This window comes from Cnephaeus nilssonii (assembly GCF_951640355.1).
Source record: "Cnephaeus nilssonii genome assembly, chromosome: 8".
Lineage (NCBI taxonomy): Eukaryota > Metazoa > Chordata > Mammalia > Chiroptera > Vespertilionidae > Cnephaeus > Cnephaeus nilssonii.
The window spans coordinates 32,285,495-32,312,386 of record NC_137079.1 but is presented as its reverse complement, the minus strand read 5'-3'; the positions used below and the strand labels follow the sequence as shown (position 1 = coordinate 32,312,386).

Sequence of the window (26,892 nt, the reverse complement as noted above, 5' to 3'; positions counted from 1 at the left end):
CTGGGACCCCTCATGGGATAACCAGCAGTTGGACATCCCTCTCACAATTCAGAACTGCTGGCTCCTAACCGCTCACCTGCCTGCCTGATTGCCCCTAACTGCTTCTGCCTACCAGCCTGATTGTCCCTAACTGCTCCCCTGCTGGCTTGATTGCCCCTAACTACCTCTGCCTCGGCCCACACCTGGTACCCAGGATTCCCTCCTCCAGCTGACCACAGGCACCCAGGATCCGGGCTTCTCTCCCTCTGGTCAGCCATAGGCGCCCAGGCTGGCTGCAGCCTTAGGGGATGGTGGACAGGGGGCTTCGCCTGTGCTGCAGCTGCAAGTGCTGGCGCCCAGGACTGCAGGGTGGGCGGCTTCTCTGTCTCCCAGGCCACAGCCAGCCACAGGTGCTGGTGCTCGGGACTGCAGGGTGGGCGGATTCTCCATCTACCATGCTGTAGCCAGCTGCAGGTGCTGGCACCTGGACCACAGGGTGAGCGGCTTCTCTGTCTCCCAGGCCACAGCCAGCCGCAGGTGCTGGTGCCCAGGACTGCAGGGTGGGTGGCTTCTCTGTCTCCCAGGCCACAGCCAGCCGCAGGTGCTGGTGCCCAGGACTGCAGGGTGGGCGGCTTCTCTGTCTCCCAGGCCACAGCCAGCCACAGGTACTGGTGCCCAGGACTGCAGGGTGGGCGGCTTCTCCATCTCCCGGGCTGCAGCCAGCCACAGGTACTGGTGCCCAGGACCACAGGGTGGGCGGCTTCTCCATCTCCCGGGCTGCAGCCAGCCTCAGGTACTGGTGCCAGTTTTTCCATCTCTCCCAGGACATGGGGCGGGTGGACATGGGGTGGGCAGCTTCTCCAGCTGGCTGTAGCCTGGGATCATAGGGCAAGTGGCTTCTTCATCTCCCAGATCACATCCACCCTCAGGTACTGGCACCCGGTTTCTTGTCTCCCCCAGGACATGGGGAGGGCGGCTTCTCCAGCTGGCTGCGGCTTGGGATCACGGGGCAGGCGGCTTCTTCATCTCCCAGGTCGCAGCCAGCCTCAGGCGCTGAGGCCGGGTTTCTCAGTATCCCCCAGGAGGTGGGGCAGGCGGACCTGAGGTTTCTGCTGCTGGCTGCAGCCTGGGATCACAGGGCAGGCGGCTTCTTCATCTCCCGGGCTGCAGCCAGCCTCAGGCACTGGCACCTGGTTTCTTGTCTCCCCCAGCACGTGGGGTGAACCGCTTCTCCAGCTGGCTGAGGCCTGAGATCACGGGACAGGCAGCTTCTTGGTCTCCGTGGCTGCAGCCAGCCTCAGGCGCAGGGCCCAGTTTCTCCGTCTCCCCAGGACGTTGGGCAGGCGAACCTGAGGCTTCTGAGGCTGGCTGCAGCTTGGGATCTTGGGGCAGGCGGCTTCTTGGTCTCTGTGGCTGCAGCCAGCCTCAGGCGCTGGCGCCTGACTTCTCCAACTCCCAGAGACCTGGAGAGGCTGGGGGGCGGGGCTGCCGCCATGTTTTCAGTTTAATTGCATACTCACTCAGATTGGATGGTGGGCGTGGCTGGGGCGTGGCTGGTGGGCGTGGCTTGTGAGTGTAGCGGAGTGATGATTTGCATACTACTCTATTATTAGATAGATGGTAATAAGTGATTCTCAAAGTGTATCTTATACACCATTGTATACATGGACCTTTACTAGCAATCTTCATGAGAGTAAGCATTTAGAAGCTCATAGCAATTTGATGGTTTAATTTCCATCTGTTGAATCTAATAAGAATCAAGGTTTATATTTTCTATGTCTTTGTCTTTTTCCATTTCATTTGTCCAGGAATTCATATTTACTATGTTTTACTAAAGTGTCAGTCCATGATAAATTGGAAATAAAAACAAGTGTTTCTTCCCCACAAATATATAGGCACTAGTTTAATAGATGTCTCAAAATTTAAATATTCAAATTCCAGAGTCTGATCTTGATGCACCCTCCCAACATGTCCCTTCTCTAGCCTCTCATAGTACAATTAATGGCATCTCCTTTCTTCCAGCTTTCAGGCCAAAGTGCTGGTAAGAGTATTAATGTGTGTTTTTCTTCCATATCCCATATCTGATTTTACTGCAAATATCATCAGCCCTACCATCAAAATATGCACAGAGCATGACTTCCACTTCTGCCACCGGCCCATCAGAGCCAAGATAAAATATTTCATCTGAATTAATTGCTTGACAAGGATTTTCATCCTTTTTTTTTTTTTAGGGTGGGGGCTATAGTCTGATTTGTTATATAAGACTTGAGGCCCAGTGCATGAAGTTCATGCACTGGGGGGGTGTCCCTCAGCCCAGCCTGCACCCTCTCCAATCTGGGACATCCCTCTCACAATCCGGGACTGCTGGCTCCCAACCACTCGCCTGCCTGCCAACCTGATCAACCCCTAACCAATCTCCTGCCAGCCTGATCAATGCCTAACTGCTCCCCTGCTGACCTGGTAACCCCCAACTGCCCTCCCCTGCTGGCCCGGTTGCCCCCAACTGCCCTCCCCTGCCGTCCTGGTCGCCTCCAACTGCCCTCCCCTGCTGGCCCGGTTGTCCCCAACTGCCCTCCCCTGTAGTCCTGGTCACCCCCTACTGCCTTCTCCTCCAGGCCTGGTCCCCCCCAACTGCCCTCTCCTGCTGGCCTGGTTGCCCCTAACTGCCCTCCCCTGCTGGCCATCTTGTGGTGGCCATCTTGTGGTGGCCATCTTGTGACAGCCATCTTTGACCACATGGGGCAGCCATCTTGTGTGAGGGTGTGAGGGTCAATTTGCATATCACCTCTTTATTATATAGGATGATCTTTCTAAATAATCTGTAAATTGATCTTTTTAACTAAGTGTATAGCATTTCATTTAGCTATCAAATTGGGAAGTTTCCATACAGGTTATAGCAGTAGGAAGTTCCCACATCATCAAACAGAAAATGAATTGCAGAGGATGAGACATCTGCTTGCTGGGAAATACATAGAGTAAAGGCATTGAATTTTCCAAACAATTATTTTTAACAGTCACAGTGAGAATAGAAGATGCAATCTAAATCTCTTCATGGATGGCTGATAAGTATGCAAGCGATCCTCTCTTCACAAACACACTAGTGGAACTTGAGACTCATAAAGAAAATAAACCTTAAAAAATAAAAATAAATTCTGTAACATCTCATTAGCCAAGTATAGAGCCTGGCTCATCTCAGCCACTTAAAAACTTACTGTTCCCTTCAAGGTGACCTACTTAGATGCAGCAGGTCTTCTTTTTATGAGCATCTCAAGAGGTGGAAGTTTACCAGCTGCTGTCAGAAGTTGAAGTCTCCCTCACTTCCAGGTTATTTGAAATTATGTGGATGGACACATTTTTTCCAAGCTAGCCTAGTTATTTAAAGTCTCACTACAATATGCTATGCTGTGCAGTGTCTGCCATATAGTTGCATGTAATTCCATTCAGTCTAAAAGATACTTTTGAACACTTGACATGTGTAAGTTACTAAAAAAGTAATGTATTAGAAAAACAAGGTAAAGGAAATCTTTACATTTCTATAATTTTAAAAATTATTTCTCTGCAGTAAATTTAAAAATTTCCATTTTATCAAAATGGCCTCTTCTGATTACGGTATAAACCTATATGAAGTCATTTTTATGACTACCGTTAACATTTAGATCACATTTTCATAAATTATTTTTTATTCATCAAAAATATATTACCAGAGACAATCTCAATTTTCTTTAGTAATTAGACCAATATAAACAAGTTTTATCTTAAATAGGAAAGTGCAATTTGGAGTTATTCTATTTTCGTTTCATCTTAAAAATTTTTTATATTCCTTAATTAACAGATTTCTCAATTATCCCTCAGTCTACTTTTTAGTTTTATTTTTAGTCTATGGAATAAGAGTACTTTTGAGATACTAAATGAATAAGGTCTCCTTTCAGCTCAATTATTTCACTTTTATTTCTTTTCTTCTTTACTAGACTATAAAATTCTGGCCAATCCTTCTTTTAAGTAAATGTTGTATTGAATTACAACATATAAAGGGAATAATGCACAACTTATTAGTGTATGGCTACATGAATTTTTGTTTGGTGAATACACATATATGATCAGCAGCTTCATAAAAGAAATGGAATAGAAGAAGCCCCTTCCCCAAGTCACCCTAATCATTACAAAAATTTCTGACATATTGGGCTATCAAATAGTTTTGTCTGTTTTCTTAATTATAAAAGAAATCATCATTTTGTTTCTGGTATTCATCTATACTGTTACTTGTAACACTACTTATCCACTTTTATTCCTATACAATAAACTATTATGTGGTTATATTCTAATTTATTAATTGACTCTACAGTTGAGGAACCTTTGAGTCATTTTCACTTTTTGGTTATTATCTATATACTAGGGGCCCAGTGCATGAATTCGTGCACCTTGAAAGGAACTGTGAGCTGTGAGGTTGTGGTGGGCACAGGGGAGGGTCTCAGCCCATCCTCCACACCCCCGGTCCCCTGTCTGCTGGCAGCCCCGCTCCTGCCGCTGCCGCTCCCACATGCTGACGGCGCTGGCCTCGCTCACACCTGCTGATGGTGCAGACCAATTGGGGTTGGCATCGGGCGCTGGCAGCGGGTGCAACCGGGGCTGGTGCTGTCAGCAGGTGCGAGCACTGAGCGGGACTGTGGTGCACGGGAGCAAAGAATTTTGAGTAACCACCAGAGGCTTGCCCTGATGACAGTGACTGGCGCCCCGCCTTGATTGATCTGACACCTCCGCTCACCTGCTCCACCATCCCGCCATGGCTGATGTCTGCCATATTCTGTGCTCTGCTGCTTGCTGCCTACGCCCACCATGTTCTGCACATGCCCCCTGGTGGCCAGCATACATCATAGCGACCGGTTGTTCAGTTGTTCTGCCGTTCTGTCTATTTGCATATTAGGGTTTTATATATATAGATGTAAAATCCTAAGTGACCATTATGACTGGTTAACTAGTTGCTATGATGCACACTGACTACCAGGGGGCAGATGCTCAATGCAGGAGCTGCCCCCTGATGGTCAGTGCACTCCCACAGCCAACCTCCTGTGGCCCCTCCCCCACTTCACCCAGCCGCCCCCCCCACATTGGTCCTGATGGGGGGCTGGTTTGCCAACCTCCCACAGCCCCTCTCCCTTGCCAGCCTGTCCCCCCAGATAGGCCTCAATCACCGGCCAGGCCGAGGGAACCCACCTATGCATGAATTCATGCACCGGGGCTCTAGTAAATAATACTGTTATAAACTATCTTATTGTCTTTTTGGAGGTACACAAAGATAAGTATTTCTATGGGGCATTTACCTAGAACCGTCTCATTTTTGTATCCAGGAGAAAAAGGTTTCAATATTTTATCATTCAGCATGTTGTCTGTGGTAATGATGCCATGTGTAGTTACTTTTTATTTGATTAAGGAAGTTCTATTGAATTAATAGTTTTAATAGTTATTGTTTTAAATCAAAAGTGGGCATTAAATGTATTTAAATGTGTGTTTTTTCAGCATTTAGTGACACCATCATGTGACTTTTGTTCTTTACTTCTTAGTATTATGAGTTGATCTTCTAATGTGAAGCCAACATTACATTACTAGAATAAAGTTTATTTGGTTGAAATCTATTATCTTTTGAATGCATTATTGCAATTCAGTTTGTCAATATTTTGCTAAGAATTCTTGCATGTATTTTAATGAGAGAGAATAGCCTGTATTTTTTTCTTTCAATTTACTAGTTATGTTTTTAATATCAAGCTTATGCAGGCCTCTTAAAGTGAAATGTTTTTCTTCTGTTATTTTCTGGAATCATTTGTGTAAGATTTGTTTATTTTGTACTTCACTGATGGGAAGAATTCACCAGAGAGAGAAGTCAAAGTGTTCTCTGTGGAAAGGTTTTTATGTATTTCTCTTACAGATGTTTGCTGATTTTCTAGGTATCTGTTATTAATTTCTGTCTTAATTTTACCATGATCAGAGAATATATTCTGTGTGACTCAAATCCTTTAAATGTAATGAAACTAGCCTGTGCAAATTCTGGTAACATTGTTCAATTGGTCAACTTACTGATTATTTATTTTAAAAATTTGTCTGCTTACTCATGAGTTACTAAGAAAAAAAAGGTTAAAATGTCCCACTATCATTGTGAATTCATGTTTTTCTTCTAACAGCTGTTGCTGCTTCAGATATTTTATCCTACATTTCAATCTCATAGAAATGTAGACTTGCGCATCTTCCTGATTGCTTTATTTTATCATTGTGAAATGTCCCTTTTTATCACTGGTACTGACTGGTTCTTACCTTACTGGGTTTTTTTCTATTAATTGAATGTTGCTAAACCACCTTTTTTGCTGTTATTGCTTGAATGAATATTTTGCTTCATCCTTTAACTTTTAAATTTTATTATCCTTTATATGTAAAGTGTTTCTCTTTAGAGTAGCACATAGTATTTTAATCCGGTTTGTAACCATTTTTTAAAAAAATTGAGAGTATTTAGTAGCTTTACATTTGATGCAAGTACTGATGTATTTTGGTTTAAATCTATCATTTATTATTTGGTTCTATTTGTTCCATCTGTTTTATGTGCCTTTGTATCTCGTAACTTGTCCTTTTAGTTCAAGGTATCTTCATTGGCTTTCTGTGTTTTATCAACTTCTCAGTTATGCATTTAATCATTATTCTATAGCAACATAGAACTCATTACTACTCCGTTTACTTCCTCCATTATATTTTGCTATGTGTTTTAATTTTATTTTTTTTATCCATTCTGGTTCTCATAAAACCACTTTAAGATTAGTCCTCAGAATGTAATGATTTCACCTTCTTTTGTGTGTTCAGTGGAACAAACATATTGACTTGATTTTATTTGAATTTCACTTGTCTATTTATTTATTTATAAACATAAAACAATTGACAAAATGTTAAGAGCGTATTTTTTACTTATTCTTAATATTGTAGTGATTTTTAACTTTAAATGTGCTATTTATGTGGTTCAAACACTATATCTTTTTCTTTTAACAGACTTTCATTGGGGACATCCTCTTACTTGTTAACCCATTCAAGGAGCTTCCAATTTATTCCACCATGGTGAGCATAAAACTTAAAATACCATTTAACAGTATAGAATAATACTCACCAGACAATCCTGTTTGTATCAAATGACCTATTGAGAAGAAAAATAACAATAGGTAAAGTCAAAATTTTCAAAAAGTTCTAAATTAAGTTGTTGTGTAATGATTCTCTTCTTCATATTTAATCTTTAACTATTTTGGCATTCAATTATTCATAATACTACTTTTTAAAAAAATATATATTTTATTGATTTTTTACAGAGAGGAAGGGAGAGGGATAGAGAGCTAGAAACATCAATGAGAGAGAAACATCGACCAGCTGCCTCCTGCACATCCCCTACTGGGGATGTGCCCGCAACCAATGTACATGCCCTTGACCGGAATCGAACCTGGGACCTTTCAGTCCGCAGACCGACACTCTATCCACTGAGCCAAACCGGTTTTGGCCATAATACTACTTTTTAATGTTTTTAACATTTTGAGTGATATTTTCTATTCCATCTGTTGGCAATTTAAGTCATCTCTGACTTTTTGTAATCAATTTGCTAGGAATTTATTATCTGTATTAATATTTTCAAAGAAATCTCGACTTTAAAATTTTTTTCTAATGTATATTTATTGTCTGTTCAATTGATTTCTCCTTTTTATTTTTATTATTTATTTTCTTCTTCCTTTTAGTTTATTTGATAGTTGTTTAAGTTGTAAAGTTCTGCCATTGATTTTTTGCTTTTCTGAATCCGTATTTGAGGCTTTTAATATGCTTTAAGCATAACTTTACTAAATTCTACATATTTGATATTTCACAATGTTATTATTCAGTTAAAGATATCTGTTTCTTATTATGATTTTTTCTTTGTTGTTTGAATTTTATAAAAATATAAACTTATTTTCTATTTTCTACATTGCTTCATTTTAATCTATACTGGTTACTAGAATTACTAGGTTAATTCTCTCTTCTGTTGTTTTGAAACTACAGTTAAAACCATCTATTAAATTATTGCATCAGTTGTATTTTATCAATATTAAAATTTTTATTTTATACATTGAGTTTCCATTTCTCTGGTGAAAATTTTGTTTTGCCACCTATTTTCTTGAACATGTTAAAATTTATTTTAAAATATGTCCCTGATAACTCTTAATAATAATAGCATTATTAATGTAGTAGCTCTTAATACTAGATAATAGTATCTCTAACCTAATCTATACAAATAAATTAGACCAGACATCTTCCGGACAAAGCCACAGTGGCAGGGGCTGAGGCAGAGGCAGTTAGGGGCAATCTGGCCAGGAGGGGGGAGCAGTTAGGGGTTGATCAGGCTGGCAGGGGAGGGCGGTTAGGGGGCGATCAAGCCAGCAGGGGAGGGCAGTTAGGGGGTGATCAGGTCGGCAGGGAAGGACGGTTAGGGGGTGATCAGGTTGGCAGGGGAGCAGTTAAGGGGTGGTCAGGCTGGCAGGCAGAGGTGGTTAGGAGTGATCAGGTTGGAAGGCAGAGGCGGCTAGGGGAAATCAGGTAGGCAGGGGAGCAGTTAGGGGCATCAGGACAGTAGGCAGTAGGGAGCAGTTAGGGGCAATTAGGCAGGCAGGCAAGTGAGTGGTTAGGAGCCAGTGGTTCCGGATTGCAAGACGGTGCAGGCTGGACCCCCCTGCTCCCGTGCACGGATTTTGTGCACTGGGCCTCTAGTCTAATTATAATATCTAATGATACCTGTGTGTGTGTGTGTGTGTGTGTGTGTGTGTGTGTGTGTGTGTGTTTGTGTTTGTCAATTGGTTTGCATTACATGGGTGTTATTTACTGACAATCCTGTAAAATGTTGTTTGAATACTGAACCTTTTATTTATAGAGGCTGGGATGGTATTATCTTCTTCCAAAGAAATTTTGATCTTTTTTGTCCTAGTGGAGATAAATTATAGCAGATGTTCTTGACTCTGGTATGGTTCTTTCACTTTGTGTTTGCTCTTGTGCATAAAGCGGGCCCCCTTCAAGATCTCAATTGAGAAATCAGGATGATGTCCACCTAGGCTTTCCTTTGTAACTAAGACCTGAACTTGAAATTGTGTCTTCCCAGCAGTGGTAAATTGCTGAAATGTCTTTAGACACTTACATTTAGTTTCTATGAGGCCTCTGAGCTTTATTCTGCAAGGTGGCAATGTGCTATGAGAAAAAGTTAGGCAGAAGATCCTGTTTGGGTCAGTGCATTTTGATATTCTCTAAGATCTTTATCCCTTAAGTCTTTGCTGCTTTGGTGATTTTCAGAGGCCTCCAATTAAGAGTTTAATTTGTATTTTTATCCAGCTTTTATAGTTGTTCATGGCAAGATCATTAGTCTGTTTCCAGCTACTTTATTATAGCTACAATAAAATAGGCCATTTCTATTTTATTGGTGTCAGAAGATCATTTGCCTTCAAATATGTAAGCTTGGTTAAAATTGCATTATTTTTTAATTCTGTTGTGTCTTTCAGATATATTTATATAAACACAAACTATTTAAAGTTAACTATCGATGTGTTGTTCCTGGTTCATGTTATAGTGTCACATTTAATTGTAGAGCGAACAAGAATCTTATGGTGAGACAAAAATGAGTTTTAAATAATTCAATTATATATAATTTATATGCTTCTAGAGGTGAAATTCTAAGTCTCAGGGAAAATTTACATAAATTTTGTAATATGACATTATCTGTCATATTATATTGTATTTTGTAATGGAATAAACCTATTATTTTGTGGTTTGTTTTTTGGGTCTCAACAGTATGGCAGTTTTATAGCTTTAAATAATATGTGGCATTTGCAGTTCTTTCAGAAATACATGCTAGCAGATAGAAGAAGAGAAACATGAAGAGACATATTTCTTTATCAATATATGAACGAATATAATGCATTGAGATTTTTGCCAGAACACTTCGTTAAAATTTTAAATGGCAAATACTGTTTATAAATTATGGATATCATACTTTATATCCATACATTTCCAGCTGATTCTGACATAGACTGTAAGAGGAAAATAAGTATATTTTGGTAAAATATACACTGATATAAAGTTTACAGTAAAATTTTAACAGGTCGTAATGAAACTTTACAGTTCTTGATGCTTTGGAATTCATGTACATTAGAATAAAATAGCTTGCACTCCCCTTGTGTACAAGTAATAACCCATGAAATTACAGATATTAGGTAGAAACCAGGATTTAATCTTTAGGTTGAATTAGTGGGCATCCTGTGTAGCAACATTAGTACCTTGTAATTTAAAATCAGCTACTCGTGTTCTGAACCATGCTTAAATTATCTCATTGTTCTATGGACTCACAATAGAAAATTTCATTTTTGTGTGTGTATCTATTGGTTATATTTATGTGTATATTTATTCTTTTAAATCATAAATTTTGTTTAGTTTTGTTTCTTTCAGTGTTGATTAGTTTAATAAAAGTAAAAAGAAAACGTTGACTTTGATCACATCTATAAAGATTATACAAACCAAGAGAATGACTTCGGTGTTTCACGTTGAAAAATAAAAGACCAGATCTATATCATCTGTGTCTTACTTTTATTTTGTTACCAGTACTATTAACTGTGTTATATTAAGCCTTTGCATAATATTCATTTCTTATCTAGTAGGTCATTAATCATGGATGTAGAACACCCTTTGTGGCAAACTTCATTTTGAGACCGATGTGAACACATGACAGCAAACAGCCCTGCCCATTAGATGGCTTGCTGCCCTAAGCAATGTTGATCTGATGCTAACAACCACTGGGGAGAAGTGGTGCCGAGGGGGCCAGTAGGCAGACAGTTCTAAATGAAGCGTAATCAACAGGGAAAGGTTAATTATTATGCTGCCTATTTATGCGGAAGACAAGTATCATCGCTCATTTTAAGCACGTAAGAGTTAGGGGAGAAGGAGAAAATAGAAAAGTAGGCAGATGTTTCTGAATAGGCTTACAAAAAAGGCAAGCTTATAATCAGAGACAAGAATGCCTTATAAAAACAACAAATATTTCTTTAGTCTATTAAATATAACATGTTGTGTTAGATATTTACAGATGCTGAGGAAGAGTCTCTGTAATTAGCTACATAGACATTCTAGAAGCAAGATACAAAAAAATAAATAAATAAAAATAATCACAGATTCCACTTGTAGCTGAGGATGAAAAAATACCTGCATTGGAGATGCACACTGTTCAATGACATGTTGAAAGGTTAGAATGGATGAAATCTTAGGTTCAGAAGGACATTACATGGGAAAGAAATGAACTGGAGCAAATCTTAAAGAATGATTAAGATTCGGATGAGGGGAAATGGAGTTTTATTTTAGAGAATTGTTTAGAGCAAATGGAGTTGAAAAAATAAAGGCCATTTAGAGAAATGCAGATACCAATTTCATAAATTAAGAAGGTAAAAAAAGCTGAACAATTAAAAATTTAGGCCAAGATTATAAAGCTAAATTAAAGATTTGGGGTTTTATTTTTCAGAAAATAAAGAACTATTGGGAAAAAATGTATTTTAAATGTGTTTGTTTCCATCAGTTTAAGGAGAGGAGATATATAGGCAAGAAGACTAGTTAGTAGATATTGAAATAATCTAATAGTAAGTTTATCAGGGCCTAATATGGGGGCTCTAGTAATGGGAAAAAAAGAGCAGGAATTGAGTGAATCTGCAAAGACAGTAAATAATATTCAGAGAGTAATTTTACATGGAATGAATAGAAGCAGAGAAGATCAATGGACACAGGTTTTGAATTTGTGAGTCTGGGAGCGTAAGGGTATTGCTAATGAAGAAAATTAAAAAAAAAGGAATTCATGAAGAAAAACCAGGTTCAGGGAAATATATTAGTTTTTGGAGGTTAAATTGAAGTAGTGTTGAGATTCTATTTTGCATGCAAGATTAGGAATACTTTCTATAAATATTTCATTTTGTGAGATTTCTAGGATTCATACCATGTTTAAGATTAAAGTAGAAAAATAGTAGGAAATGAAGGAGGATGGGGCGGGTAGAGAGAGGGGCAGGCAACAATCTTTAGTGGCAACTAAAGAACTAGGTCAAATGCATTGGCAAAGTTAGTAATCAGAGAACCAATGAACATGTGAATGTCATGGGGACAAATGCTTGAGCAGTGAATATTCATTGGTCTCCCACACATCGATTTTAGACCTTTCTTGGATATTTCTCATTATTACTTTTCCTATAGAGTCCACAAACCAAGGATGCATCACCTTGAAATCTCAACATGCAAAATGGTGACACCATTCAGGATAAACGACCTGGGGATAATTTTTCAAGATTATATTTTTGACTATGCAGTCTTTCGTCATCCTCTAAGTGTCAGTGAGATTAAGCTTTCCCCATATGTAATATGGCATCTTATATGGGATGCCAGGTTAGGACTTCACTTAATTTTAGATTCTGTTTGCTGCTGGCCTCCTGATATTCCCATTGCCAGACATGTTGGGTTTGGCAAGTAGCTAGAGTGGCTGAGCAGGGTTTTGTAGCTATGGACTAGCAGGGCTGGGAAAAGAATACCAGTAGCTGGCATTGTTTAGGGTTTGTTATTACATGGTAGGCCTGCTACAAAGGGCTTTACATACATTATCACATTTCATCAAAAGGCAACCCAATCAGTGTAAGAATAATCCTTTCCACTTTGCAGATGAATAAACTAATAAACAGATTAAATATGCTTTCTAAAGTTTTCTCATGAGTGGTAGAGACAGAATTTACATCCAGGTCATGTGACCCCATTGCAAATGCATGCAAGACTACTCTGAGACAAGGTGCTGAGTCGAGAGCCATATAGATATAATGATATGTGGTCCTTTGAACAAAACATTTTTCCTAAGGGTGTCATCTGTATATCTACACTAATAAAAGAGTAAGATGCAAATTGACTGTACCTTCGTGACTCCCACCAGCCAATCAGGAGTGAGTATGCAAATTAACCCAACAAAGATGGTGGGCTAATTTGCATACACAGGCACTGAGCGGCCGGGGGCGGGGCGGGGCGAGATGCAGGTATTCCGCACCAACCCAGCTGCTCCAGGCCTCTGGGCAGCGTGGGAAGGCGGAAAGGTGGCTCCGGGCAGGAGCAAAAAGGTGGCTCCAGCCAGAACAAAGGCGGTGCTGGCAGCCAGGAGAAGGAAGGCCCATTCTTGCATGAATCTTCATGCATCGGGCCTCTATTAGGTATATAAATAACAGACAGAAAATCCAATCAGGCAACTAGAGTGACATAATCATGCTATAGTGTGAAACTAGCATAATAGTCTATGCCAACTCAAGCTATTGGCATGGGGGGCTTCCACTGGTTACCAGGATCCTGACACTGGGGACCTGTGAATGGCCCACTCAGAAGTTATGGAACAACATGATTGGCTTCAGAAGTCAGAATGTGGCAGAATCTGCCATCTCCTGGCAGTTTATTCAGAGGCATTATGCACAGTGGAAAAACAGGAGGGAAATTGATCCATAAAGAAGGGCCTTGTTCATTGGAAAGAGAGTCCAGCAAGGACTAGAGATAATCACAAATGAAGATGATGTAATGACATCTCATCCATAAGATAAAAAAGAGCACATAAAATGTCCACTGACCAGAATCCTCTTGTTCCAAAATGGTACAGACGGGGAGATAGTAAGGTGCAGTGGAGAGAGGCAGCCTGTGGGAACGGCAGTGTCTTACCCTGCTGATATCTGCTTGACCGAATGAGAATGAGTGATAATATTGTTACTGATAATGATAGCCAAATAAAGTTAGATGGCTTGTTGCCACTCAGAAAAACTAGAACTTATTTAAGTGAAAATCCTCCAGGTTTGATTGAAATAACTAAATAAAAAGGGGTGTCATATATATATATATATATATATATATATATATATATATTACTTATAAAGCATAAAATTAGCATCAAGCAAAGTATTATCAGGTGGGAGCAATGGACTATTCTACAATAAAAACTCTAAAATTGCATTAAAAGGAGATTTTCAAGAAAAGGGGACTGAGAAAGGTTACTAGTTTGGTTGTCGTGGAAAAAAATTATTTAGGCACTCGGGATCCTTTACCACATCTAATTTCTAGTAACACGTAACCTAAGGAGAAGAGGGAATCCCAAACAATGTGAAGAAGCAGAGTAGGAATGTGAATGCATTCTTCGTACTAGTACTTTCATATATGCTCCTGGTCTCCATGTCTCGCTATTGTTTATAGCATCTAATGAAATCCTCAGCAGGATTTCCAAAACAGGTTAGTTTGAAAGAATTTTGTCAAAATTGGATTAAGGTCCGTGTTGGATTTGGGGAGAAGAGAAAGAGTGCTGTTGCAACTTTTCAAATAGAACAGAAATTTGTCCTAAAAGAAAAGGAAGCCACAACTTCCTAGTGGGTTTAGGGATTATATTATCATTCAAATAATTGTAATGTTCATTTTAAACTTGGGAATGTATCAGAATACAAAAAGTTCAAGTATAATACAATAGACAATTGTATGAACACCACCATGTGGACCTCATTTCTTTAAAAATATTTTAAATAAAAATGCATTGTTTTACATACACTCCTGGAGAAGGATGCAACTTTAAAGATGTGACAAGAAGACATTATTTTCATTTATTTTCTTGGTAGTACAGAAAATAGATATGCTTTGAAGACTTAGTGTCTTAGTTTAGATGACATAGTGTACTATGAACTAAGTTCTACCTCAGCTTATTCCTTTTATAAGCAATCATAACCACTGCCCTGTAATTACTATACTCTCAATTAATCTTTTGTATATTCACTATACATATGCACTATACATATGCAATAAAATGCATATTCCATTATTTTCTATTTACATTCACTCAGAAGACATATTAGCTATATCCTTTTAAAATATTTATCAATCCTTCCACTTTTAAATATTTTTTTTCACATTAAAAGGTGTAGGTCTATCCCTAGCTGGTTTGGCTCAGTGGATAGAACATTGGCCTGTGTACTGAAGGGTCCTGGGTTCAATTCTGGCTGAGGGCACATGCCCAGGTTTCGGGCTCAATCCCTCCCAGTAGGGGGCATGCAGGAGACAGCCAATCAATGATTTTCATCATTGATGTTTCTACCTATCTCTCTCCTTTCCTCTCTGAAATCAATTAAAAAATATGTATTAGAAAAGTTATAGGTCTAGTTAGTTTATCCTAAATGTCCTATAGTATTTTGTTGTATCAAACACAATCATATTGGTGGTGGCTACAGAAGCTTCCAGCCGGGCTGGGCCCACAGCTTCTGCACAAAATAATTAATGGCATTTGTGGCTGAATTTATCCTGTCTACCAGGATTATCAGAGTGTTTGGGATTCCACATAATGGAATATATTATATATATTCTGGAATATATTACCAAATTTTTCAAAGCTGTACTTGGTAAAAATTTATCTGATGAGGAGTTATCTCAGCAATTGAATCAGTCTAATATATTTAATCAAGATGCTATCATGAAATGCTTGAAAAGTAGAAAAGATGAAATTAATCAGGCTCTGTTAGAAGAAATAGTTGATATGTCCTCTGCATAGTTGCAGGATTTTGATTGGCACTTAAAGCTTACACTTTCTTGTGACAAGATTGCTACATTACAAACTCAACTTTTAGACCTTCACTTAGACATAAAAGAAAATGAAGTCAAACTGTAGTCTGTTGAAATAAATAAAGAAGAGCTGCGTACTCTAATAAATCATTGGAAGCAGCTAATAAGGTCATCCTGCAGTTGAAAGAACTGTAAATGATGGATATCACCAACATTAGCTGCTTCCACTGCTACAACTGATTTGACAGAGTGAATACTGTGTTCAGAAAACACGCAATATATTATAATGCCAAGCTGAGAAAACAGCCGAGTTGAGATTACAAAGATAAAATATATTCAACTTCCCTAAAGGACGGGAAATTACATGGTTGACAGGAAATCATCCTTCACCACTAACTAGCCAGGTGACCTAGGATCACTAAAACTTTGCTTTAGTTTCTACATCTATAAAAAGAAGGTGATTCTCATACCCAAGTCCTAGGTTTCTGGGAGGAATGGATAAGAGAGTGAGTAGAAAGCGTTGAGAACAGCAGCAAGCCCATAGCAAGTGTAAGCCATTATTACTATTATTAACTATCTGTAATAAACTTGCCCATATTTTATGTGTAATATATTGCCTTATTATTTGAAATGGCACTGTCTGCTTACCAGAGTTTCTGCATCTTTTCTCATATTTATTGGCCTTTTTTTTCCCATTTATATTCTTTGCCCATTTTTTTTTTCTTTCATTTCTAGGTTTCTTTTCTTTCTTTTTTTTTAAATTTACTAAAGTTCACAGTTTATTCACATTTTCTTAGTTTTTACCTAATGTCCTCTTCCTTTTTTTTAATTTAATAAATCTTTATTGTTCAGATTATTACAATTGTTTCTCCTTTTTCCCCCCATAGCTCCCCTCCACCCGGTTCCCACCCCACCCTCTGCCCTTACCTCCCCCCACTGTCCTCATCCATAGGTGTACGATTTTTGTCCAGTCTCTTCCCGCACTCCCCCATACCTTTTTGCCCCTGAGAATTATTAGTCCACTCCCTTTCTATGCCCCCAATTCTATTATATTCACCAGTTTATTCTGTCCCTCAGATTTTTAATTCACTTGATTTTTAGATTCACTTGTTGATAGATATGTATTTGTTGTTCATAATTTTTATCTTTACTTTTTTCTTCTTCTTCCTCTTCTTAAAGAATAACTTTCAGCATTTCATATAATACTGGTTTGGTGGTGATGAACTCCTTTAGCTTTTTCTTATCTGTGAAGCTCTTTATCTGACCTTCAATTCTGAATGATAACTTTGCTGGGTAGAGTAATCTTGGTTGTAGGTTCTTGCTATTCATCACTTTGAATATTTCTTGCCACTCCCGTCTGGCCTGCATAGTTTCTGTTGAGAAATCAGCTGACAATCGTATGGATGCTCCCTTGTAGGTAACTAACTCTTTTGCTCTTGCTGCTTTTAATATTTTCTCTTTGTCTTTTGCTCTTGGCATTTTAATTATGATGTGTCTTGGTGTGGTCCTCTTTGGATTCCTTTTGTTTGGGGTTCTGTGTGCTTCCTGGACTTGTAAGTCTATTTATTTCACAGGTGGGGGAAGTTTTCAGTCATTATTTCTTCAAATAGGTTTTCAGTATCTTGCTCTCTCTCTTCTTCTGGCACCCCCATAATTCTGATGTTGGTACACTTGAAGTTTACCCAGAGGCTTCTTACACTATCTTCAAATTTTTGAATTCCTTTTTCTTTTTGCTTTTCTGGTTGAGTGTTTTTTGCTTCTTTGTATTTAAAATCTTTGACTTGATTCTTGCGTTCCTCTAGTCTGCTGTTGGGTCTCTGTATAATATTTTTTATTTCAGTCAGTGTATGTTTAATTTCTAGTTGGTCCTTTTTCATATCCTTGAGGGTCTTGCTAAATTTATTGGCCTTTTCTAGGAAATTCTTGAAAAACCTTATAACCGTGGTTTTGAACTCTATATCCAGTCATTTATTTTCCTCCATTTCTTTCATTTGTGATCTGTTTCTTTGTCTCCACATTTTCGCTGCTTTCCTGAGTTGGTAGGGTAGCTTTGTGTGCTAGGTGTCCTATATGGCCCAGTGGGTCGGCCTCCCCAGTTACCTGAGGTGGACACTCTTGGTTCACCCCTTTGTGGACTGTGTGTACAGCCTTGTTGTAGTTAAGTCTTGATTGTTGTTGGTATCACTGGGAGGAATTGACCTCCAGGCTAGTTGGCTGTGAGGATTAGATGTGTCTACGCCGGGAGAACTTCTGTGCTGGAGACAGCCTTATGAGACAAGACTTGCAAAATTGCAAAAGCTTCTGTGCTCAGCTTGGATGGGGCGGAGTCTCAGGGTTTTGGCTTTCTGTCAGCCCTGCCCTCTGAGGCCCCTGGGTCTCAGTGTCCCTCGGTAATCGCTATAATCACCTCTGAGAGAAAGCTGCCCTCAAGTTTCACCCACTGCCAGACAGTCCAGTTTCTCCCCCAATGAATCTGGATTCCCAGATTCTCGCCCGGAACTGGAGTTCAGTGCAGTCGGGAGCTTCCGGTTCCCTCCAGCTAGAGAAAGCCAGCGGCACACTCAGCAGTCAGTCCTCTCTGCGAGCACTTGTGCGCATGTCTCCAGACCTCTGGCTTTCACAGCTCCCCTGAGTTTCCACCTGACAGTCCAGATTCCCTCCGTAAGAGCCTGGGTCCCCAGGGACTCGCCCGGAACCGGGGTTCAGTGCAATCGGAACTGAGGTTCAGTGCAGTCGGGAGCTTTCGACTCCCTCCCACTAGGGAAAGCCAGCGGCAACCTCAGCAGTCAGTCCTCTCTGCACGCACTCGCATGCGCGCCTCCAGACCCCTGCCCTCCACGGCTCCCCCGAGTCTCTGTGTGCCTTTCTCTCTACCTGATAGTCCAGACTCTCCCCATATGAGCCTGGTTCCACAGGGCCTCGCCCGGAACTGGGGTTCAGTGCAGTCGGGGGCTTCTTTCTCCCTCCTGCCAGAGAAAGCCAGCCAGGCACTCAGCTGCCCTTCCTCTCTGTGCGTGTCTTGGTACCTCAGCCCTTTGTAGCTCCTTTGATTCTTTGTGAGCTTTTCTCTTTCCTTCTAGTTGTAGAATTTCCACTCAGCCAGCTTTCCTGTGGTTCTGGATGATGTCTGTTCTGTCTTTTAGTTGTAGTTTTGAAATTGTTGTGTGAGGCAGCAATTTAGGTGCTTACCTATGCCACCATCTTGGTTTCCCCCTCATTTCCAGGTTTCTAATTGATTTCTAAGAATCATTTAGAAAGTACTGATAATTGATTATTCACACAGGTCATTCTCTTCTCTGGCTTTGCCTAGACTTTTTATTTTATTATTATAGTGTTTGTGGTTTCACAGGAGTTGTTAAATGCAATGTTGTGAGATTGACCCATCATTACCATTATAATTTGTTTGTGACCCTCATTTTCTTACCCAAATCATGATAGCACTATTCTATATACTTGCCTAAATTATTTAAGTTTTGCTCTGGTTACGTTGCTCAGTTGGTTAAAGCATCATTCCAATACACCAAGGTTGTGATTTGATCCCCAGTCAGGGCACATACAGGAATCAACCAATGAAGACATAAATAAGTGGAACAACAAATCAATGTTCCTCTTTCTCTCCCTTTCTTCCTCTATCTCTCTTTAAAATCAATCAATAAGTAAAAAATTTTAAAAGTAAATTATTTCAGCTCTGCTGTTCATATTTGTGACTTAGATTCATCTGGAATTTATTTTTACACATGGCATGATATAGAATTCAACATTTGTTTCCTTTACAAATACATGGTCAGTTTTCTCAGCGCTACTCTTTACTATAGTGATAAGCGATGCAGAAACCTGTCTTGTACCAATTCCCCATGCATGTGCGCCTTGAGTTAGTTCTGTAGTGTGTGTTCTAGGGATCTCTTCCTCTAGTATCTGGGCCAGAGCCACAGTATTTAATGATTTTAGCTTTTTGAAATTTTTGTTGAGATATAATGCATATGGGAAAGTGCTCATTTGTAAGTGTGCAGACTAATCAATGTTCCTGAGCTCTCAGATGCACACGTGACCGGCACTCCAGAAGCCTCACTCTTGCTCCTTTCTCATCACTGCTAACACATTGCCCAAGGTCCCCCTGACCTGACGACTAGCAGCCTAGATTACTTTTACCTGTTTTTGTACTTGATGTAAATGGATATTACAGTATATTCTCTTATGTACCTGATAGATTCCACACAATATGACATTTGTGAGATTCTAATTGTCTTATAACTATAGATTATTTATTCTACTGTCAAACACTCTTTTCCCCTGTAATTTTAAATGATGTTACACTAATGGAAAACTTGCAGACAAATAGTACTAACAACGTTTTTCCTCAACCATTTTCAAATAATTTGCTGGCACGTGGTTGTATCAAGGTTGAAGGTATGTACTGTACGTTTTCTGCAAACAAAGGCATTTTCTTTGCATACATCCATCAAAAATAGGGAGTTTCTACAGAGGTACTGTCTTCGCCTGATCAAGAGGCCTCCAGGGAGTCTTTGCCATTGTCCAGTGTCCAGTAATGCGCAGATAGTCCACAGTCCAGGCCACCATACAGGGCGCAAGGATGGATCCACCAGGCTCCCGAATCTTCAGTCTGGAGCAGTTCTTCAGTTTTCTGTTGAATTTTACAATCTTGACATCTTTGAAGAGGCCACTTATTTTATAAAATAATTTTTTTTGCCTGATATTTTTTCATGCTTCATAAGTCATTCTATCATTTCATTTTTATTCACATGTAAGTGGACTCATTAGCACCTCAAAAATCATAAAAATACTGGCACTGAATCACCATGGCAATCATCATAAATCACTGTCACTGAAATTAAGTTAATTAAAAATTTGTTTTTCTGAGAAATTTATAAATTCATATGTGTTTCAGTGGCAACTGCCTTCTATTCAAATTGAAAATCCTTTCTATCTTATGCAACTGAAATTAGATGATGCAGAGAAATTGTATTTGATGGAAATTATCACAGTTTCCGTTCACTTCTTGTTTACCTATTAAACGGGATTTTTGTGAGTTGCTCTTTTGAAAGACAGCCGAATAATTTAAAGCCTGTGAACCTAGTTATGAAGGATCAAATATGTCTCCATTTTATCATGATGAATGCTTCCAATGTGCTGAGAAGGGCATAATTTGACAAATGCTTTGTAGTTACAAATGGGATTCAAAATCTGGGATGAATTCACTTTCATGTTTTGGAACGAAGTCAGCTGAGTCATGCGGTACAGTGTCCTGAAGCCCTTTTACAGAGATGGCTGTCTGTGCTGCACTGTGTTCCAGGTCTCCCAGCTGTACCGGAGCAGCACGGGGCAGCCCTGCTCCTCGCTGCCACCCCACATTTTCTCCTGTGCGGAGCGGGCCTTGCACCAGCTGTTCCAGGAGCAGCGGCCCCAGTGCTTCATTCTCAGGTAAACCCATGCTGCACCCCGTCCTGGGGCCTCGGCTGTAAAAACGTCTTCATTTATTATGGTTTACATCTGTTTACTTCCTGGGCAGGTTGCAGTCCAGAATATCGTTGATTCCTTACAAAGGAGAAATGTCTTTCTTATTGGAAATAGCCCCACGTGTGGCTGAATCAATATCAGCAAACTTAACCTGCAACTCAGTTCATTTTGAACATTTACAACCTCAAACCAGAGTGCTTTTGCTTTCAAACCTTAGAACACATGGAGGAAGAAAAGCATCTGATATCAGTGAACCTGTACCACAGTTCTCCAAAATGTAGTGCTGCCCAAAAAACAAAATAAATATTATTAGCTTGCAAATGTGGGTTTTCCCTACTTTTGCTCATATTTCACCAAAATTATACACTGCAAAGTATTTTTTATTGAAATGTAATGGTAACATTAGCCCATAAATGTGAAGATCACTGCTCAGGAGGAGGATTTATATTGGAGCAAAAATTCTTCACACCAAAAAAAAACCACACACAAAAAAAACAACAATCCACAGAGTTAGAGGTGAAATGTGATTATGTATTGATATGAGATTAAAGAAATATTTAGGCTTCACAGTAAGATCTGCATTGAGAAACATGTTTTACATAAGCAGAAACTTCTAAAGGAGGGGTTTCTATAAATACTCATAGCTTTGCCTGAGTTCTGACCCATAGTGTTGGTTGAAAACTGACCGTGTAAATAAACCATTGCACAACTGCAGCCAAAGTGAAATGAAGGCATGTGAAGAAGGAAAGATGGAGAGGACCCAGAGACAATTTAAATCTTTAAATAAACATCATTTATATACTTTCACATGATCAATTTGATAAAAAAAAAAAGTGTCATGGAGGTTCAGATTGATGGGTTGCAAACATTAGTGTTCTCATTTGCAAAACAGTATATAAGTAAGTAGTTGTTTTCACACTTGTTCCAAAATGTCCCTGGGTAAGGGAGGCACTGGAGGGTGGCCCCATCCATTCTTGAATCAAGCAACTCTATGTTTATTTGCCTTATCTATTGTGTTTTCTGGTCTTACTGTGACAAAAAGGGAACACTTTAAAAAATTATGAGATTGCGAGGAATGTTTAGCAGTGTTAACAATAATAACAAGTAATAGGTATTGGGAAATTACTAAATGCTAGATGCTTTCTATGTATTATCATATTCATCACTTTAGCAACCTTATTGATAGGTATTATTATTATCACCATTTTTTATATCAGGTAACTAAGTATTAGAAGGGTTAACTAATTAGCCTAACATATTAAAATAGGTAAATAGTGAATTGGGGATATGAGCCCAATAATGTGAATTAATAAATGGTGATGTATGAACCACCTACTCTGAAAAAAAGATTTCTTTATTAAGTTTCAAGAGTATCACCTAGTCCTGGTATCCAGAATTGAAGAACAAATCTGCGATCACAAGGAATTATTTCTATAGTCATTCTGTGTTCTTTCAAGAGTAGTGTTTTATATAGCTTCTCTACCTCCTTGATCGTCTTGACTAATATAAAAACTTTCTACATTTATAGTAATACGTTAAAATTAACACATTTAGAATTCAACTAAACACACTGCTTATAAAGTTCCCTTATTTGGTGTCTATTATGTCCCATAATTAGCATATGCAACAGACAATTTTTAAGATTTGGGATCAAACCTAAGTATTCCTAGAATAGGAATTCTGTAACTTAGTGCTAGGCCAGGGAAATGTTATTTCCAAATTTTAATCTTATTTCTCATTTTGTTGACACACTAGGTTTTATCTTGAGGAAAGGTTTTTAGTAATTCTCAGATATTTTTCCTAGGCTATAATTGAGGGTCTGGAGTCCACCATGATCTGCCTTCCCTTTGACTTCCTAAAGGCCTTGTGAGATGATTTTAATTAATTGTTTGAACATCTGTGACAAATAGCTGCTATCCTAGCCATATGCTGAGCAAATCTAAATTAATGCTGTTTGCTGTACACACAAGAAGCTTGTGGCATAAGCAGTACAGGGTCTGTCTCTGTCATGTACAGATTTAGCAGACAAGGCTGTTCAGATAAGCTTAAGCATTATTGTGGGCCCCTGATTAGCACAACCCCAAATATCTGGTCAATATCCAGTTTAATCATAGACTTATATTTTGAGATAAAAAATATTTCTGGAAGACGTTGGACTAGAAATTTTAGTTGTAACGTGATCGCCTATGGAGCCAAGCCTATCCTAACCCATTTCTCTCTCTTTTTAAAAAATTTCTTTGAATTTTACTCAGTTTAAATGAAATGTGTCTATGCTTAGATTTTATGAGAGAGTTAAAATATGTGTGATTTTAGCTCTCACCTTCCCTGCTCCTCATCTGGCAATGCAGGGAGTGCAACTGTGGGAGCAGAGAGGGGACTCAATGACCACTAGGTCAGCCCCATACCCTCACAGGCCTCCGTGTGTCCATATTCACAGGCTGTTTCTGCCCCATTCACCACTCTGCACTCGCCATCTATTTCAGTTTGCTTAACAGAAACTCGGGCAATATTTATTGAATATTAATGCCAAATAAATGCTACCTTCTATGCTCCTCCTTCTCCAAGGATCAGCTCAACTTCTGCCTCATCCAGACGTCTTCCCTTAGATGTACCTGCTCCTTCACCCTTGGGTGCTTTGCCCACTGTGTTTTAATTATGTGTCATTTAATTATGTGTCATTAGAGTATCCTGGGTAGCTAGCACAGGGAGCAGTGTTTTCACCTCTTTACCTCTGAAGCCTCTGGCACATAGTAGGTCCTTAGTGACTTTCATTTGAAAGAGTGAACAATATTTAAAAAAGGAAAATGGCATTTTCAAGATTGATTCCTGAGTGAATGCGAGCAAAATGTCTATTTAAAAAAAAAAAAGATTCTTGAAACATCTAATCATTTTTCTGGGAAACAGAATTATAGTAATGATAAATATAATTGTAGAAATTAAATTTCCACCGTGAAAGGTCTAGATTATTTCTTTTCTGAAATTAGAAGGTTAAAGGAAAATGTCTTTGAACCAGAAAAGGAGCTGCTTGTCCTGTGCAGGTCACTGTCCCCCCTGCTCTGCTGAGGATGTGGGGGTGGTTGTTCTAAAAGTGGTGAAAATGTTCGCAGGCAGCATGGATAAGGGGAGAAGCATTTGTTAACAACCTGAGACCCGAATAAAATAATTAAAGTTTAATTAAAGTTCATCTTCTTTTCTGGCAAACCCCCTTTAATCAAATTCATTAGAACAAAAGTTCAAGGGAAAAATCTGATAAAACACTAGTAAAGAGCTATATATATATATATATATATATATATATATATATATATATATATAATTTTTTGACTCAGAGATAAAAGACTAAGAGATAAAAGTATTCTATCTGGATGTACTAAAAACATTTTACATCAGACCCCTTTGGTATGGTAATTATTATATTAGAATTTTAATACTAAATTGTCTAATTTCAAGAGTATAATACAGTAATTATTTATGGGCATTAGGTAAGGTATGAGGTATGCCTGGGAAATTTCATTAAAAATAACAAGTTGGTCAGTGCTTGTTCCTAGGTTGAAGGACAGTGGGAAACATGGGCTGTCCAAACTGACAGCAACCTCAAGAGAAAACGGGCCATGTTAGGGTCTGCTGAGGGCCAGCGCTTTGCTCACCTCTGTTATCTTAGCAACTTGATTTTAGCAGCTGCATTCGTAAGAAAAGAGAAGGGGAGCTGAGAAAGATGGAGGATGTAATGTCTTGTCTGGAAGGTGCAGGAGGATTTCACAAGGCCAGGCCGTGTGACTCTAGGACTAGGATGCCTGCACCTCCAGGGCAGAGGGCTGTCACCTGGCTTCACCTCACTACTGTCATTTACAAAGTGAGGACCAGTTGATGGTGTCTCTTTCCACCTCCACCTTCCTCCTGTAACTCACCTGTGTTACATGTTCGTGTACTGTAAGGTATGGGATGGCAGAGGTTGCACCCTATTCATTTGTAGTCCTGCATCTGGACCCCATAGGGTACCTGACTTCACTATGATTTGAATGAATGAATCGAATTAAACACTAAAAGGATACCATCAACTCATTAAAAGTTATGTTGTTCCCTACTGTCATCATGCCTGAGAATTATCTGTGGTTATTAATTTTTTACTACAGTTTCCAAAAACAGTAAACTTGTGTTTTGTCTCTGTTTTCTTTTAGTGGGGAAAGAGGGTCTGGAAAGACCGAAGCCAGCAAACAAATAATGAGACACCTAACCTGTAGGTCGGGCACCAGCAGGCCTATCTTTGATTCCAAATTCAAACACGTGAGTTTCTTATTTGGCTTGGAAAATATGTTGTGCCAAGAAAAATGTCATTTAAAAATACAGAGTGACACCATAATACACTATGTGTTTGACCATAATTGGGACAAAATTTGTGGAAATAAAAAGAAAAGTTTGAGGCTTGATATAGATAAATATTGTTCAAGTGAACTTTTATTTTTTAATTTATTTTAAAATGTTTCAAACATACTCTCTTCATATTTGCTCAGAACAGTTGGACTGAAAACATGTAATTTAGTTAGAGGTTGATGTTCACATAGAAAGTGCCCCTTCAGTGTGTAGATGCCTTTGGCAGGGTTGACCCGATAAGCAAACTTGGGGGCAATTAATGAAAACTAATAATAAAGTTTCAATGTGTGTAAGAGAATTGACAACAAGAAACCTTATGGGCATTGATAAGTAGAAAGTAAATCTTCAACCCCAGGCCAAAAACACATTAATTTTATATGCCAAAGATTATGTTCAATTCCTCACATATGAAAGAGGAATATAAGTTTTGTTAAAAATAAATCAACAGGCTCTATGTGACTTGCAAGAAAATAATGTCCCTATATGCTATGTCATTTCCTTGATCAAAAAACAACACTTTAGCTCTCTCTCCCTCTACACACACACACACACACACACACACACACACACACACACCCTTTCTTCCTTTAGGGGGGTCTCTTTGCTTGCTTTCTCCTAAACTCCAAGGGCCATTCTTTTGCCTCTATAACTTGCTCTCTGAGCTCATAGAGCCCAGCTGGCCCACTTCTACCTCTGCAACTTTCTAAATAAACATTTGCTTGCATTTGAAGAAAAAAACAAAAACACTCGATACACATCATAGGCCATGCTGTAGCAGTACACACATTCTTGGAGCGTATTTCTGAGTGAGGTGATGCAAGTATAATAATTCAGTCTCAAGTTTACACAGCTTGTTCCTCCAGAATCTCCCCCGCACAGGCTTCACCTCGAGCATCTTTGCAGAATGAGACGTGAATTTCATTCAGCGATTGTATATTTGAAAGTGTCCGATTACAATGGAATAAAAGCAGTCGCTATCATCTTCGGCCATTCCCTGAAGCAGTGCCATGTGAAGGTTCACGCGTTGGAAATCTGGAAATGTGTTTCACAATGAGTATTGTGCTGTTTGTGTTTGGTTTACTTTCACTCGTCCCTTTACCTCGTGCTGAGGGCAGAGTTCTTTCTGCCATGTAGTGTTTACCTGGGAATATTCTGGAGATTTAGTATTGGATTCCTCATTTAGAATTGAGAGGAACTTACATTTAATTGGTAAATTAATGTTATTTTCTTATATTTTCTACTTTTGAATAAGAAGTCCTTCAAAAGTTAAATATGCTTTTATGGATTCCCAAGCATATGCCTGATCCTGGAGATTTTTCTCATTATGAAGAATATATAATAAATTAATACTGCAGTGTATCCATAGTATCAAGTGTTCATTAAAAACTTTACTTCATAGCCATTTATTAAACTCGGCCTATAAATTGAGCACCTGCATGATTCTACAGCACAGCT

The 26,892-nt window shown here is 39.1% G+C and overlaps 1 protein-coding gene and 1 pseudogene across 2 annotated transcripts in view; both read left to right on the top strand.

The window, feature by feature from the left end:
• Positions 1-26,892, top strand: part of MYO16 (myosin XVI) — a gene marked incomplete at its 5' end in the record, with an annotated part of 447,953 nt that overhangs the window by 133,710 nt on the left and 287,351 nt on the right. The window contains 3 exons of the mRNA XM_079779480.1: positions 7,003-7,068; positions 20,903-21,030; positions 25,245-25,350. Coding sequence (XP_079635606.1) covers positions 7,003-7,068; positions 20,903-21,030; positions 25,245-25,350 — 300 coding nt within the window. The remainder of the gene's footprint in view (positions 1-7,002; positions 7,069-20,902; positions 21,031-25,244; positions 25,351-26,892) is intronic.
• Positions 15,210-15,786, top strand: LOC307104423 (COMM domain-containing protein 8-like; annotated as a pseudogene). The gene has a single exon. The product of its transcript is annotated as a COMM domain-containing protein 8-like (transcript).